The following is a 13,956-nucleotide window of genomic DNA, read 5'->3' as shown; positions in this document are numbered from 1 at the left end:
ATATTTGTTCCACGTCCTCGCGTTGTTGTGTTTTTTTGTGCTTTCTTGTTTGGATTAACTATATATATAAATGTGTGTGTTTGTTCTACACCCCTAACACAATATATATACATATATTTATGTTTTATTTATATGTACACACACACATATATAATTGTGCGCTCACTTGTATGTATATAGGCAACTATGCACTCACATTTCTAAGTGTAAGCGAACGATGCATGCACGCGAGGCGATGCATATGCGTGCGTGCGTGCGTACACAAATCCGCAATCACTTGTATATACGCTTGGAAACTAGGCACATGCACACACATGGAACTAGATTTGTGACAGTGAGGCGAACTGTGTGTTTGTGTTCCAACGACATAATGTAGGCAGCTTCGTGGATTTTTAGCAGTTAAGTTACACTTAATGCATCTTTTCTATACTGTCACTCTTATTAGACTTGAATACAGTTTCAGTTGCTATCTCGCTGCAGAAAAACAATCCTTTTCTCACACGAGTCGGAATTGCTTTTATTCCTTCTCTCCTCTTTTATACTTTCTCTCTTTTCCTTATTCCTTGCTCTCTTCTTTGTTGTTCTTTAAAAAAGTGACGTTGTTTCAACAAGGGATTACATTACAGCCAGCTGATTTTCGGTGTTATTTCTTTTAATGTCGGATCTTTAAACAGTTGTAAATAAAACTGGAAACATACAGGTGGCTAAGGTATTTCAAAGAGAAAACATTCTGATGTGACACTAATTGATATTCCACGATATTATACTGCTTCGCGAGAGCCAAAACAGATTTGATTAGTTACGCACACACGTATATAGAAACACGTGAATACACATAGATAAGTGTGTGTGTGTATATATATATATATATATATATATATATATATATATATATATATATTTATTTATATTTATACCTGTTTTCATAAATCTTCTGTTTAGCGCCAGTAGTTCTTCAGCCAAGCGCAAAGAAAAGAAGAACAGAACACAACTCACCGGGAAAATACATAAGCTACATTATATATAGATATTTTTCAAACGGAAAAGAAAAAAAAAGGTAAAAATAAGAAAACTCATACAATTTGATAAGCTTCCATTCATTTGCAGTATGGGGAAGCGAGGCAGTAAACTGTGTTCTACTGAAATGAAGGAATTGGTAGCTTCTACTTATTGTAAGTAACAGTTTTATTATTTAATTCTTACTTGAATTCTTCTCTTTTCTTTTCATCAATAATAGCAGAATTCCATAATGTCAATAATATATTTATTTGACTATTTTATCACCCCTACTGATTCTTACGTATAATCCTTCTTATAGACTTGGAAACACTTAACATCACTCTACTAAGTGCCCTTCAACATGAAAGCTAAGGGTGAGCTTTTACTAACGTATTTCTCATGTTACATACGGGTGTGACTTTTATCTTTTACTTTCGCCAGAGCCGGGTGTTTTACCACAGACACGGAAAGGATGTCAACGTAAAAATTATATTAAGAGAAAAGCAATGATTTTTTTCTTCTTTTTATAACCTGTTCATTAACAACACTTTTTTCAATCATTCCTTTTCGAAGAATTTTAATTTCAATGAAAGTTTACGTTTAAAATTTTTGCTACTCGAAATAGAATTCCCTCTCCATTTCCTTTTGAAACCAAAATTACGGAGACCACCCCTTCAAAGGAAACTAAGTTTTATAGAGCTCTAGCACAATTTTAAATAACATCATTGCCTAAATTTTAACATTGAAATGAATAATTTTGAAGTGTTATTTTAATCTTTTTTTACCTTTCAGTTTTTTTAAAGATTCAGTTACTGCTTTTAAAGGTAACGTCTAAAGTGTGTCGTAACTTCTATCATAGATAAAAAAAGAAAACAAATAGCCACTGGGTATTAGTATATTAGTTTTTGCCTGGGAGCTCTATCTAACAATGTGTGAAGTCTAGATTATTTCAAGTAGTTTACGGAATTCTGTATATTATTTCAAAAATCTTTATCATTACAGAATGCTATAACTAGAAATATAAGTGCATTGTTAATTGATATAATATAAAACCTTTATGGATCCAAATATTTTTCGTAACCAATCTGGCAACAATTAATGTTATTTTGCCATGATTTTTAACTAACTGTATCCATGCTCGTCGAACGTCATGGAGTTGAAGCCAATTATCAAGCGAGCTGAGTCTATGACCCGGTTTCAATTCTCTCTTGCAGCTATTCTTCTTTCTATAGAGTCAACTGAACGTGACACCTGTTAATTAGCCAATAAATATTTTTCTAGGTATGGAAATCCCTGTAACAAACCATTAAAAGAAAAAATATTGTGTTGCTGATTCAACCAGGTTTATTGAACTCTTTCAACTTGGAGAAGTGACAGAAATGAAATACTCAATTTATTTTTTATTTTAGAACAGGAATCTACTTACGTACATTTGTATTAAAACCCTCAATAACTTAAGAACTTCTTTTAATTCCCAAGTTTTCTCACGTTTTCCATTTTCTGAGTTCTTACTGTCTTTTGCAGACCGGTCTTTTCTCTCTCTCTCTCTCTCTTTCTCAAATCTGTTATTACAGCAATTACTTTAGTATTTGCTCATAGATATTGCTTATACCCCAACATTCTCCTACTTTATTCGCTCCAGTTATTAAAAAAGTCTACTTTATATTTATTTTACCATATACATACGCACTGACACCGATTCTCGGTTAGTGCGATTTTACTTTCATCATCAGTATTATCCAGAAATACGTGAACATTACAAATTCCGTTTTTTTTTTCCTTCTCTAAAAATAAGTGGCCTTGAACCAATATAAGGAATCCATAAATAAACCAGTTACATCAAATGTTTTGTCTTTTATTATGATTTGCTTTGTAAAACTCTTAAATCGACTGTAGAACTTTAGTTTTATTGATCCCAGAAGGTAAAGTTGTCGTCCTTCAAGAATGTTACCGGTAACAAGGAAAACTGACTGTGATACAATATTGTAATGAATTTATGAATAGGGTAACAAGACAAACTCTATGCCTCAGGCTTCTAACTGAAGCTTTGAAGCTTCTCCTAAACCCTAATATATATATACATATACACACACACACACATACACACACAGTAGTGTGTTTGTGTATCTATTTATGGAAAATGAGTTGAAAAATGAAAATGGAATAAAGTTAGTGAATATTACTCTTATTATATCCATAAGCTGTTATCTTATCACTAGGCTAGTAATAGATCAGAAGTGAAATATAAACCCTGCTTCAAACTCATTAAGTATTGTAGTAACCAGTGCTAAATACGTATGACCTTTGAGTTTGGTAGTATATATGATGTATTTATAAATCGCACACAAATCAATGTTTTATAAAATTCTGCATCAAACGTTCTTCCCACTCCAAGAGGTGAATCCTCACTCAGATTTGTAGAACCATACTAACTAGCCCACATGGCAATACAGAATGTCTCTTCCCTCTTAAATAATTTCCTTTGCCTATTTCCTATTAATTCATTTCATGGTAAACTGATAATTGTTACTCTTTCTGTTTTGTCCTTCTTCAAAAATGTTACCAGCAACAAGGAAAACTGACTGTGATACAATATTGTAATGAATTTATGAATGCGATAGTATGTACCTGTGGGTGGAATCAATGAAACACTATAAAATGCAAAGAAACTATTCCAAACTTTTCCATAGAAGAATTCTAACATACTGTCCAATGTTTAGCATAGTTTCTGGTTTGCTTCACCAATATACTTTATTATTTATTAATAATTCTGTTTGAATTTTTGATATAATTAATGAAATATTTCTCTTTCTCTCATCAAAAGAAGAGTATGGTAAATTCCAGTAATTAAGAGACAAATACAAGTATATTAATAACAAAAAGTAATTTGAGAAAGTTGTCGTTTACATGTAATTTTGTATTTTCAATAAGGGTACTTTATACATTCAAACATATTTATAAAATAAATATTTTTAGTTAAATATTTATTAAATTCTAGAGGTTTGAGCTAGAAATATGTTTGAAGATGTTAACTTTAACATTCACTTCAAGAAAAGAAATACTTTATTCTCCCTGCCTTAACTTTAACCCTACTTGCAATGTATAGTGAACAACAATCATGCCAAGTAAAGCATATCAGAATTAATTCATTCTGATAAGTTCATATTCTCAGTTTTGTGATTCAAATCTTAGTTTGATCAATTTTGACCTGCTGTATTTTTGTGTTTGATAAGAATCAGACCAATTAAAATGGGTGGAACAATTCAGAGAAAGTAAAGGGTGTTGATTTATGAAGTGGTAAGCTGTGGGTTTCACCAGTGATAACCTCCTCCAAGAATGTTACCAGCAACAAGGAAAACTGTGATACAATATTGTAATAAATCTATGAATAAGGTATGTAGTACTATGTGGTGTGATGGTACTTGGATTATTCATTAAAAAGCGCCAATGAAACTAAATACTGGGTGTATGTATATACCATATAGGTATGGCAGTGTGGCTTTACAACTAGTTTCAGTTGCACTGCTTGGTATCTTGAGCAAGTGCCTTCTACAGTACCTCAATGAGTGTCTTCTACTCTAATCGAAGGCCAGCCCTGTCGCGCGTGTCTTTGCATTTGTCTCCCTACAACACTTTTGTCTGGTAATGCATAATATTTTAATAGTTTGTTATTTATATAGTTTATACAATTGGGTCTTATTTAAAAGGGATGGTGTCAAAAGGGGCATCTAGCCATAAAACCACTGCCCCACCTCCAGTCCTCTCCAACCCAAGCCAGCATAGAAATGCAGATGTAAAAGTGATGACAAGTGTTGAACTGCTCCAAACTAAATACTTTGTAGTAATGGATTGGCTGAATTATAAGAATGCTGGATAAAATATATATAAGATGTATTGTAGAATTTAATTTACATTGTTCCTGTGTTCAAATTCTCCCAGTGTCAATTTAGCCTTTTATCATTAAGTCAAGAACTGATGTGATGTAATGTAATCAAGTATATTCTTCCACTGCCACCCTCACCAAAAAAAAAAAAAAAAAATGTTGTGGGCCATGCTTTTGACAGAGGTCAATACTATATGTTATTCTATAACATTCTGAGTTCAAGCCTGGGAAATCTTATAATTGTTGGTTTAATCAACTAAAGCTTCTTTTCTCTTGTCCATTTTAAAGCATGAATGTGCATATTAAACTCTACACCAAGTATTGATTCTAGCTTATCCTAAAATAAAACTCCTGAAGCCTCTTCCTAATTGATGTAGTGGTAGTGAGATCTGAAAGACAATTTAAGGTCTAAATGATGTTCTTTTATATAATTGTCTTCAAAATAAGATAGAATTATTTTCTGTTCCATAGAATAATCACTAGCCTAGATATATTTTATATATAAATATTTTTGGGATAATTGTTTCTCTAACAAAGTTTTTATAGCAGTCACTGCAAACCAAGTAGATTATGTGTTGGCCTGAGTCAATTCCACATGTGCAGCAAGAGGGAAAGGGAGGGAGTTGCCTCTGGATGTAAGTAGGAAAATTACTGAGAATATTTGCTATGTCATTGGTCAATATCTAATTATTAGAACTTCATTATATCCATTTCCAGGACATATTACTTGTTGGTTTAATGCCCTGTGAATAGGTACAATAGATAGGCACAATTTATCAGTGTAAGGAGCAGGAGCACTGCAGGAATAGTAGGTGCTTTATTAGTTTGGGAAGATGGGTTGAAATTGTTCTTTAAAGCTTATGAAGCCAACAGCATTCTAAAACACTATCCATAATTATCTTTGCTGTATGGAAACTATGGTTTGTTATAATCATGGACTGTATGATGGAGAACATTCAGTAGTCTTGTTAAAAGCTACAAGGTTCAAACATCAACAGCATAACACTTGCAGACTGTAATTTTATTGTTTAAATTTGTAATTTAAAAAAAAAAAAATATCCTTTTAATTTCTATTTTTAAATGACTTGTAGAATAACACTTGATGGATTTAATTATCTGTGTATCAAAGAATCTATGAACTAATTGTACTTGACTAAATCAAGCTTAAATTATTTGTATTAGATTTTCCCCAAAGGATTAGGAACAGGTTATTCATATGTACAAAACAAAACAAAAAACCCCAACAAACAAAAGAACTTCAAATTGTTAATGTAAATGTTTAAAAGTAATCTAAAAAAACATTAAAATTAATATTGAGGCTTTTCCATACATCATATTTAGTTTTGGACTATCATTTTTTTCAAATTTGAAGTATTGAAGAAATTTTTTCTTTTGTGTAATTTTGCTTCACTGCAAAATTCTGCTACTTTCACCAGAATAGCTTAATAGCTCTGTTAAAATCTTGGGAAAGGCATGAACAAACAACTTCATATTTTCTCCTTCTTCCCAGATCTACTGGCTACACAGGCTCCAAAATTTGACTACAGACGATATTTCCACCCATAGAAAATCTACTTAGGCAAATTCTGTCTAACCCATGTGAGCATGGAAAAGTGAATGTTAAAATGATGATGATAAAAATTTCAATTAATAAATTCATATGTAAGGGTTTTTTGGAAACTGGAAGTAATTAACGGATGCTATACATAGATTTGGAGCTAATATGTTATGTTAACACCCACTAATTTGTTGAAATTATTAATTGTATATTTAATAAAATGACTGAAATAAGCTATGATTTAAAATTTTTCAGACTATTAACCTCATTTTTAAAGATAAAATGTTTTATGATATTTTTTACATTTACACTATATTTTTAATGTTTAAGCATCAACTAGGTTAATATCTTACTTTATTTTAAAGGACTCCATGACACTTAGAAATCATAACTGTTATTTTCATTTATTTTGATATTACAAATAACTTCTATTTTTATTCTTAAATTCATATATTTGATATTTTAAATTACCTTGGTGTCAAAAAATATATGAAACTGATAATCTTTTACCTGGATGTGCACATTGTCCAATATTGGATTTGGATGAGAAACCTTTGTTTATAAACATAATGCTTTTATCCAGTTATCATGTGGATATGAAACAATTATAAAACAGTGTCTTCATAATCATAATTTTTATACCTGTATTTCTAAGTTTGCATAAGTTGGGTGAATTTTCTCCAGCACGGTGACTCTCCATATATTACAATTACTTGTCAATTTTCTGAGGTAGAGCTTTCATAACTTTTGTCCAGGCCTTGGTCTTCTCTTCTGCAGATTCCTTCCACATGGATCTCTTCACAATTATTTAATCAACCTTTCACATGCATCATAGTCTGTACCAGCATAGTTTTCTTTCTTGTGCACTATATTACATTTTTCTTATACCCAGTTTTTATATCAGCTCATTTGTGATTTGTCATTCATGTATGTTAACATTACATATCCAGCTGATCATATATGTATCACTTCACTCTGGCTTTCCCTCATCCTTCATATACAATATCCATATTTTCCTACCATGCAACATCATACTTCATATGCAAGCATTACACAACCCACTCTTCCTTTTCAGCAGTGATGTAGATCCTTGAGATTTTTCAGCTTATTCTGACTCTAGCTGTTCAGACTTAAGCACATCCACCCCCACTACTAATTAAGTCATTTAAGCAAAAAAAAAAAAAAAAAAATCTATGAAACATTTGAACATTTGAATTTTATTTCACAGTTGTCCTTACTGTTAATTACTCCTATGTATCTGTAACATACAAAGTCTTCTCTCAGTCAGCCTGCCCTGGATCCCTATTGTACACCTACACTAAGTGCACCATATGAAATTCCTATCAACTCCTTTTCTGGATACCAATCATGGCCACTCCTTGGATGGCAGTAAATGTCTGTCTGTTTTTCCTGCTGGTTCACTAAAACTTTTGTCTTTGTTTGATACACTTTGAAGTCATTTGATTTTAGGATTTGCTTCCATATTTTGAATTTTTTTTCTCTAAATATTCTACAGATATTGCTGAGTACTAGGTTACCAACATGTAAGAGTAAACTTCTCTTTTATTGACTTGTAGAACTATAAACTGGAAGGAACTCAGTCCTGATGCTAAATTCCTTGCTGAGCTCATTACTCCCTCCCACCTTGTTGACACCATATCTGTACATGGCTTTCATTGCACTCACAAGTTATTCAACTATACCTCATTTTCTCAGCAGCCTCCAGACTACAGAGTGTAGTAGCCTGTCAACAGGTCAATGAATATTAGTTATACTGACTTAATTCTTAGCTAAGAACGTTTCTTATAGTTGTCTCATTAGGAAAAGAGCATTAGTGGTATTCTGACCTAGCACAAATCCAAACTGCATCTCATCTAATTTTCTTCCTAATCAGTTATGCTAAACATTTTTCTGTTATTTTTTTGTAAGTTGATCCATTAGTTTGAAACTTCTGTAATTACTTCTTTTTAGAGAAACTATTGTGTCCTTTCAGCATTGGAGCTATATATACATATTTCATGTTTAAAGATGAACTTTTAATGTATGACAAGATAGTTTTTTTTTTTTTCAACTAAAATAGAGGTAAACAACACATAGATTGAATCTTGAAAAATTTTTTACATCCCTTTCACCCTTAATAAATTTCAAAGGTTATTTTTTGATAAAGTAATTATAGCATAAACAGAGTTAAGTTGGTTTTCTTTTCTTCTTTTTATGAGTACAGTCTCTCTTTCTCGCTTTCTTTCTCTCTTTTTCTCTTGTTATCAAGGTATGTAGATTGAATTTTGACCATTTCTGGCATTGTCTGTTTATATATTTCGAACTTCACTTTTATTTCTTTGCATTTTAGTGTAATTGGAAGTTCTGTTTATTCTCTCTTCAACACACTTTTAGCAAGTGATATTGATTTTCACCACTATTGATACACACAAGATTAAAAAAAAAACCTTTGTAGAATGTATGGTCATCAATTTATCAAATGGATATGCCATTTTCTTTTGCATTATATATATATATATATATATATATATATATATATATATATATATATATATAATACATTTATGAGATATTGCTGTGGGGCCATTCTACAACAGTTTGTATAATTAAGTGGCTTTTGAACTTTACAGTCTATCAACCAAGATATTCAGATATATGAATTAATGCATTATTTCCTTGACTCATTGGGCAATTATTGATATTTAGCTGGATTTAATTGTTTGGTATGCTTATTAAAGAAATGATTGCACAATATGATTACCCAGATGTAGCACATTCTATCAACTACTATTAATTATATTAATGCAATTATCATTAAAATAACTTTCTCTTGTAATATATTATTGCAATGCTTCAATCCTTTCATTTCGCAAAACACTTCTTTCTGTATCATACTATATTGGCTTTCAATAAACCATCTTTCCACAAGCTAACTTCTAGAATACTGCACTTACATTTCTTTGGTGTCTGTGATCTGTTTTCCTTTTAAATATTAGATAACTGGACATCTTCAATCTTAATTTTATAAATATTACTTTTGCTCTTATTCAATTAATTGTCTTTATAACTTGGCTTCTTGAATGATTTATAACAAAGATTGTGTTTATTATTTTACCATTGATGGCTTGATAATAGATCAATTTTCCTCAATCTCTTAACAAAGCTATTATATGGTTTCAAGAATGAAGATAAAAATTTGGATCCAAAACTATTAACATTGTCTTAAAATCAGAACATCTGCGATTTAACTCTTTAACATTCAGAATACTCTGTCAAATGTAATGCTTATTTATTCACCTTGTTTTGAATAAATCTTGCATTATCTCCTAGCTTTGAGATTTCGATGATATGATTGTTTATTTTTTGAATGACATTGCAGAGTAGATGTGAGAGACCAGATCTGGTCAACTTGAACATAAAGCAAGTAGAATATTTGGGCTGGATATGGCTAGTTTAACCCTCTAGCATTCAGATTTTTCTGTCAGCATAAGACTTATTCATTCACATTGTTTTAAATCAATTATGCATTATCTTGTAGCTTCGAGGTTTTGATGATGATGTTTTTTTTAGAATGACATTGTAGGGTAGGTGTAAGAACCCAGATTTGGCTGGTTTGAGCATAAAATGAGAACACTTGGGCTACATATGGCCAGTTTAAATGCTAAAGGGTTAGATGCTAAAGAGTTAAAGAATTAGTTATTGCAAAGAGTTATGAGCTATACTTCCTAATCACAGCTATTTACTGCTAAATGAGCTAAAATTAACCCATAGCAGTGCTAGTAGGCTACAAATTGTCAACCCTTAGGTCAATAGGCCATCATTCTATCAACAGTTACAACAGATGCAAGCTGTAATGTTAAAGCTATTTGTGTGTGTGTGTGTTTACATTCGTCTGGCTCAGATAATCAGACAATGACTTTACAGTGGGTCTGTTTTGTTAATATCTATTGAGAAGTACCTGAATTTGAGCATGTAATTCTGTCAGATGCTATGAATTAGCCTCTTAACAAATCTAAATGGTCTCAATATCAATGTATTGTGTGTTAGCCAATATCACCTCTGAAATTTCCTGAAACCTGTAGCATTTTCATTAACATGTGTTGGATATGTTTGCTCTACCTAGAAATATTTCTATTCATTATTATCACACTGTATCTCTCTCTATATAAACGGCAGTTTGTCTGTGCGTGTTTCTGTGTGTCTGTTTGCTTGTACCCTCACCCTGACCATGGCTTTCAACCGATTCTGATGAAACTTGACACACACATAACCCAATGTCATAATTCAAAAGTAACACAGCGAAAATTTTGAAAAGTTCCCCCAGTTCTGAAAAAAATCGATAAATTCGACATGGGGTCGAGAATCAGAAACACGAACCACAAACTGTCTAGGGGACGCAACTCCACCTTTTTTAAATCTCAAAAAAAATTTACAATAATTTTTTTCCATTTTTTTGCTATTATTTGGCTATAACTCTCTAAAAATGCTTTATAGTTATTTCCCTTACAAACCTGAGCAACGCCGGGCGATACTGCTAGTTTATCTATAAAATTCAAACAACTAAATTTTGACTTCATCAAACTTTTCTCATTCAGCTTCAACATTTACTTTAATCTGACCTGATCCTTCCAAGTAGGGAAAATAGACATTTAAATGATGATAATTGTGTGTATATGCACACACTTATGTATAGACATATAGATAGATATGGTATGCTTGTGAGGCTAATTTGAAATATTTTTCCATAACAAGCAATTACAACTCTTCAAAACAAGTAAATCAATAATTGACTCTTCATTCAAAACAAGCAAATCAATAATTGACTCTTGAAAAGAAACAGATGAATAATTGGCTGCATAAGCAATAGATGTTAAGATATCTTGAGGTGAGAAAATGATGTTCATAATATTAATTTGTGTTATTAGAATTTAGACAAATGATGATGTTACTTGTTTTGGGAAGTTTTTTTTATATATATATATAAAATGACAATCTTGCCTGTGTTTTGAATTTTGATATTTTAATTTTTGAAGAGTTTGCATTCATTTATACTCCTCAAATTAATGAAAGATATTCCTATCAATTTGTAACTGGTTTACAAAACAATTTCTCTGTAGATGGTTGTTATTGGTTCCAATAGTTTTATTCAGTGCAGTTGTCTGTTGGAGATAAGTATATAGTTCATAGGTTGTGTGTGTATGTATATATACACATATCGTTGCTATTATGTTAAACTGTCGTATGTCCAAATTTAGTCAAATGCATTTTTTTCAATATTTATGTTTGCTTGCAACAGCCCATTCTTTTGATCAAACTATTGTATTGCCAGCTGCTTCAGATACCAAGATATCAAAATTGTCAAAGTGTAGTACAATGGTTTTGCTATGGAATGGTGAAACTATTTTTTTGTTTTCTGAAAAAGCAACGTTTTGAGCTTAGGACACTTTTGCATAATAGCAATTTTATATATATATATATATATATATGTCTTTGTGAAAATTACTTGATACAGTTTTAGTAAGTATAAAAAAAGTGTTAAAGAATTTCTTTTTAAGTTGTAAATACTTTATCAGAATGTCACTAACCTTTGTGAAAGAAGTTTCTTTCTAGTGTGTGTAAGCATTTTTGATTATCTTTTCAAACATATATACCAAAATAACATCATATATTTTAGAAGTTGTTCAGTTTGAGGGAATATAGAATCTCAATGAGCTTTGTTCATATTGCATATTACTTTTTTTGTTGTTTAGTTCCAAGTAAAAGTTGAGTGATCAAAACTTCAAGTTAGAAATATTTTATCCATGACCACCTAGTGCTTTTTTTTTTTCAGTATATCTAGCACAATGTTATTCAATGTGGCCTTCCTTGTTTATGATGGTAGAGTTTTTATTCAAGAGCGATCCAACTTGCTAGTTTGAGCAAATTGAGTGTGTACAGACTTCTCTCAGTTGTCCATAAATGTTACTCTGGCAATGTTTCTTGAGTTGACTTCTGAGATTAATTATGATATACAGTTTCCTGGAGTATTTCATCTCAGTATTTGTGTTTCAATTTGCTTCATATTTAGAACAATTTGGTTTCCAAACACCATCAGATGTATTGAATACATAAAATGTTCCTGGCTAAATTTGAACTTGAAACTTTTATTTGTAAAGGAAATCACTCTCACACATGCACACAATATGCTTTGTTTAGAAGTAAATCCACAGAATTTAAATCCACCCTGAGACAAAGTCTACATTCAGAATATCTGATGATGGTTAGAAATCGGACTTATCAGCATGTGTAAATTCAATTGAAATACAAAATATGAGACTTATTGTGTGAAATATTTTAATGTTCCTTGGTAAATTTTTTCTTTTGGCTTCCATTACCCTAGTTCCACATATCAGTATTTTATTACTTTTGCTCATCTAAATTTTAGAAATATGAATGGGATAAAGAGAGTCTGCCAAATGTTGACCCAACAGAGGGACCAGCTATCCGAGTTAACAGTTCCTTGGTAGTTAAGGCAATTAGAAGCATGAAGACAGGGAAAGCCCCAGGCCCATCAGGAATCACTGCAGAGATGCTCAAAATATCTGGTAGTGTCGGCTATAGCCTAGTCACCCGTATAGTTAATCAGGTGATACACGAAGGAGTCATACCCAATGACTGGTGTAGCAGCATAATAGTCAACTGCTACAAAGGTAAAGGTGATGCCCTAGATACAAATAATTACAGAGGTATCAAGCTGTTGGATCAGGTAATGAAGGTTACGGAGAGGGTCATAGCCCAACTAATTAGTGAGTTAGTTTAGATGAGATGCAGTTTGGGTTCATGCCAGGGAAAAGTACCACTGATGCTATATTCCTGGTAAGGCAGCTGCAGGAGAAATATCTAGCCAAAGATAAGCCCCTGTACCTGGCTTTTGTTGACATGGAGAAAGCCTTCGATGGGGTCCCCCAATCCCTTATCTGGTGGTCAATGAGGAAACTAGGGATAGATGAATGGTTAGTGAGAGCTGTGCGAGCCATGTACAGGGACGCTGCTAGTAAGGTGAGGGTTGGCAACGAGTACAGTGAAGAATTCCAGGTAGAGGTAGGGGTCCATCAAGGCTCAGTCCTCAGCCTCCTCCTATTTACCATAGTCCTCCAGGCAATAACGGAGGAATTCAAGACAGGATGCCCCTGGGAGCTCCTCTATGCTGATGACCTTGCTCTAATTGCTGAGTCTCTATCAGAACTGGAGGAGAAGTTTCAGGTGTGGAAGCAAGGATTAGAATCGAAGGGCCTTAGAGTCAATCTAGCTAAAACCAAAGTCCTAATAAGTAGGAAGGTAGACAAATCACAAATGCCTTCAGGTAGATGGCCCTGCTCGATCTGTAGAAAAGGTGTAGGTAGAAACTCTATAAGATGCACCAGGTGTAAGCAATGGACACATAAGAAGTGCAGCAATGTCAAAGGAAGGCTAACTAGGAAGATAGTTTTTGTATGTGGCAGATGCTCAGGAGCAATAAACACTGAAAATGCTCTGA

General features: G+C 32.4%; 1 protein-coding gene across 1 annotated transcript in view; it reads left to right on the top strand.

Annotated features, from left to right (window-relative positions):
- The first annotated feature begins 278 nt into the window (after positions 1 to 278).
- The window catches only part of LOC115215464 (neuronal calcium sensor 1-like), a 203,823-nt gene continuing 190,145 nt past the window's right edge, over positions 279 to 13,956 (top strand). Inside the window, exon 1 of the mRNA XM_029784631.2 lies at positions 279 to 1,172. Within this exon, the coding sequence (XP_029640491.1) occupies positions 1,109 to 1,172 (64 nt within the window). The 5' untranslated portion in view covers positions 279 to 1,108. The remainder of the gene's footprint in view (positions 1,173 to 13,956) is intronic.

This window comes from Octopus sinensis, linkage group LG1 (assembly GCF_006345805.1).
Source record: "Octopus sinensis linkage group LG1, ASM634580v1, whole genome shotgun sequence".
In the NCBI taxonomy this organism is placed as follows: Eukaryota; Metazoa; Mollusca; class Cephalopoda; order Octopoda; family Octopodidae; genus Octopus; species Octopus sinensis.
The sequence above is the reverse complement of the archived record's forward strand: the minus strand, read 5'-3'. Positions and strand labels throughout refer to the sequence as shown.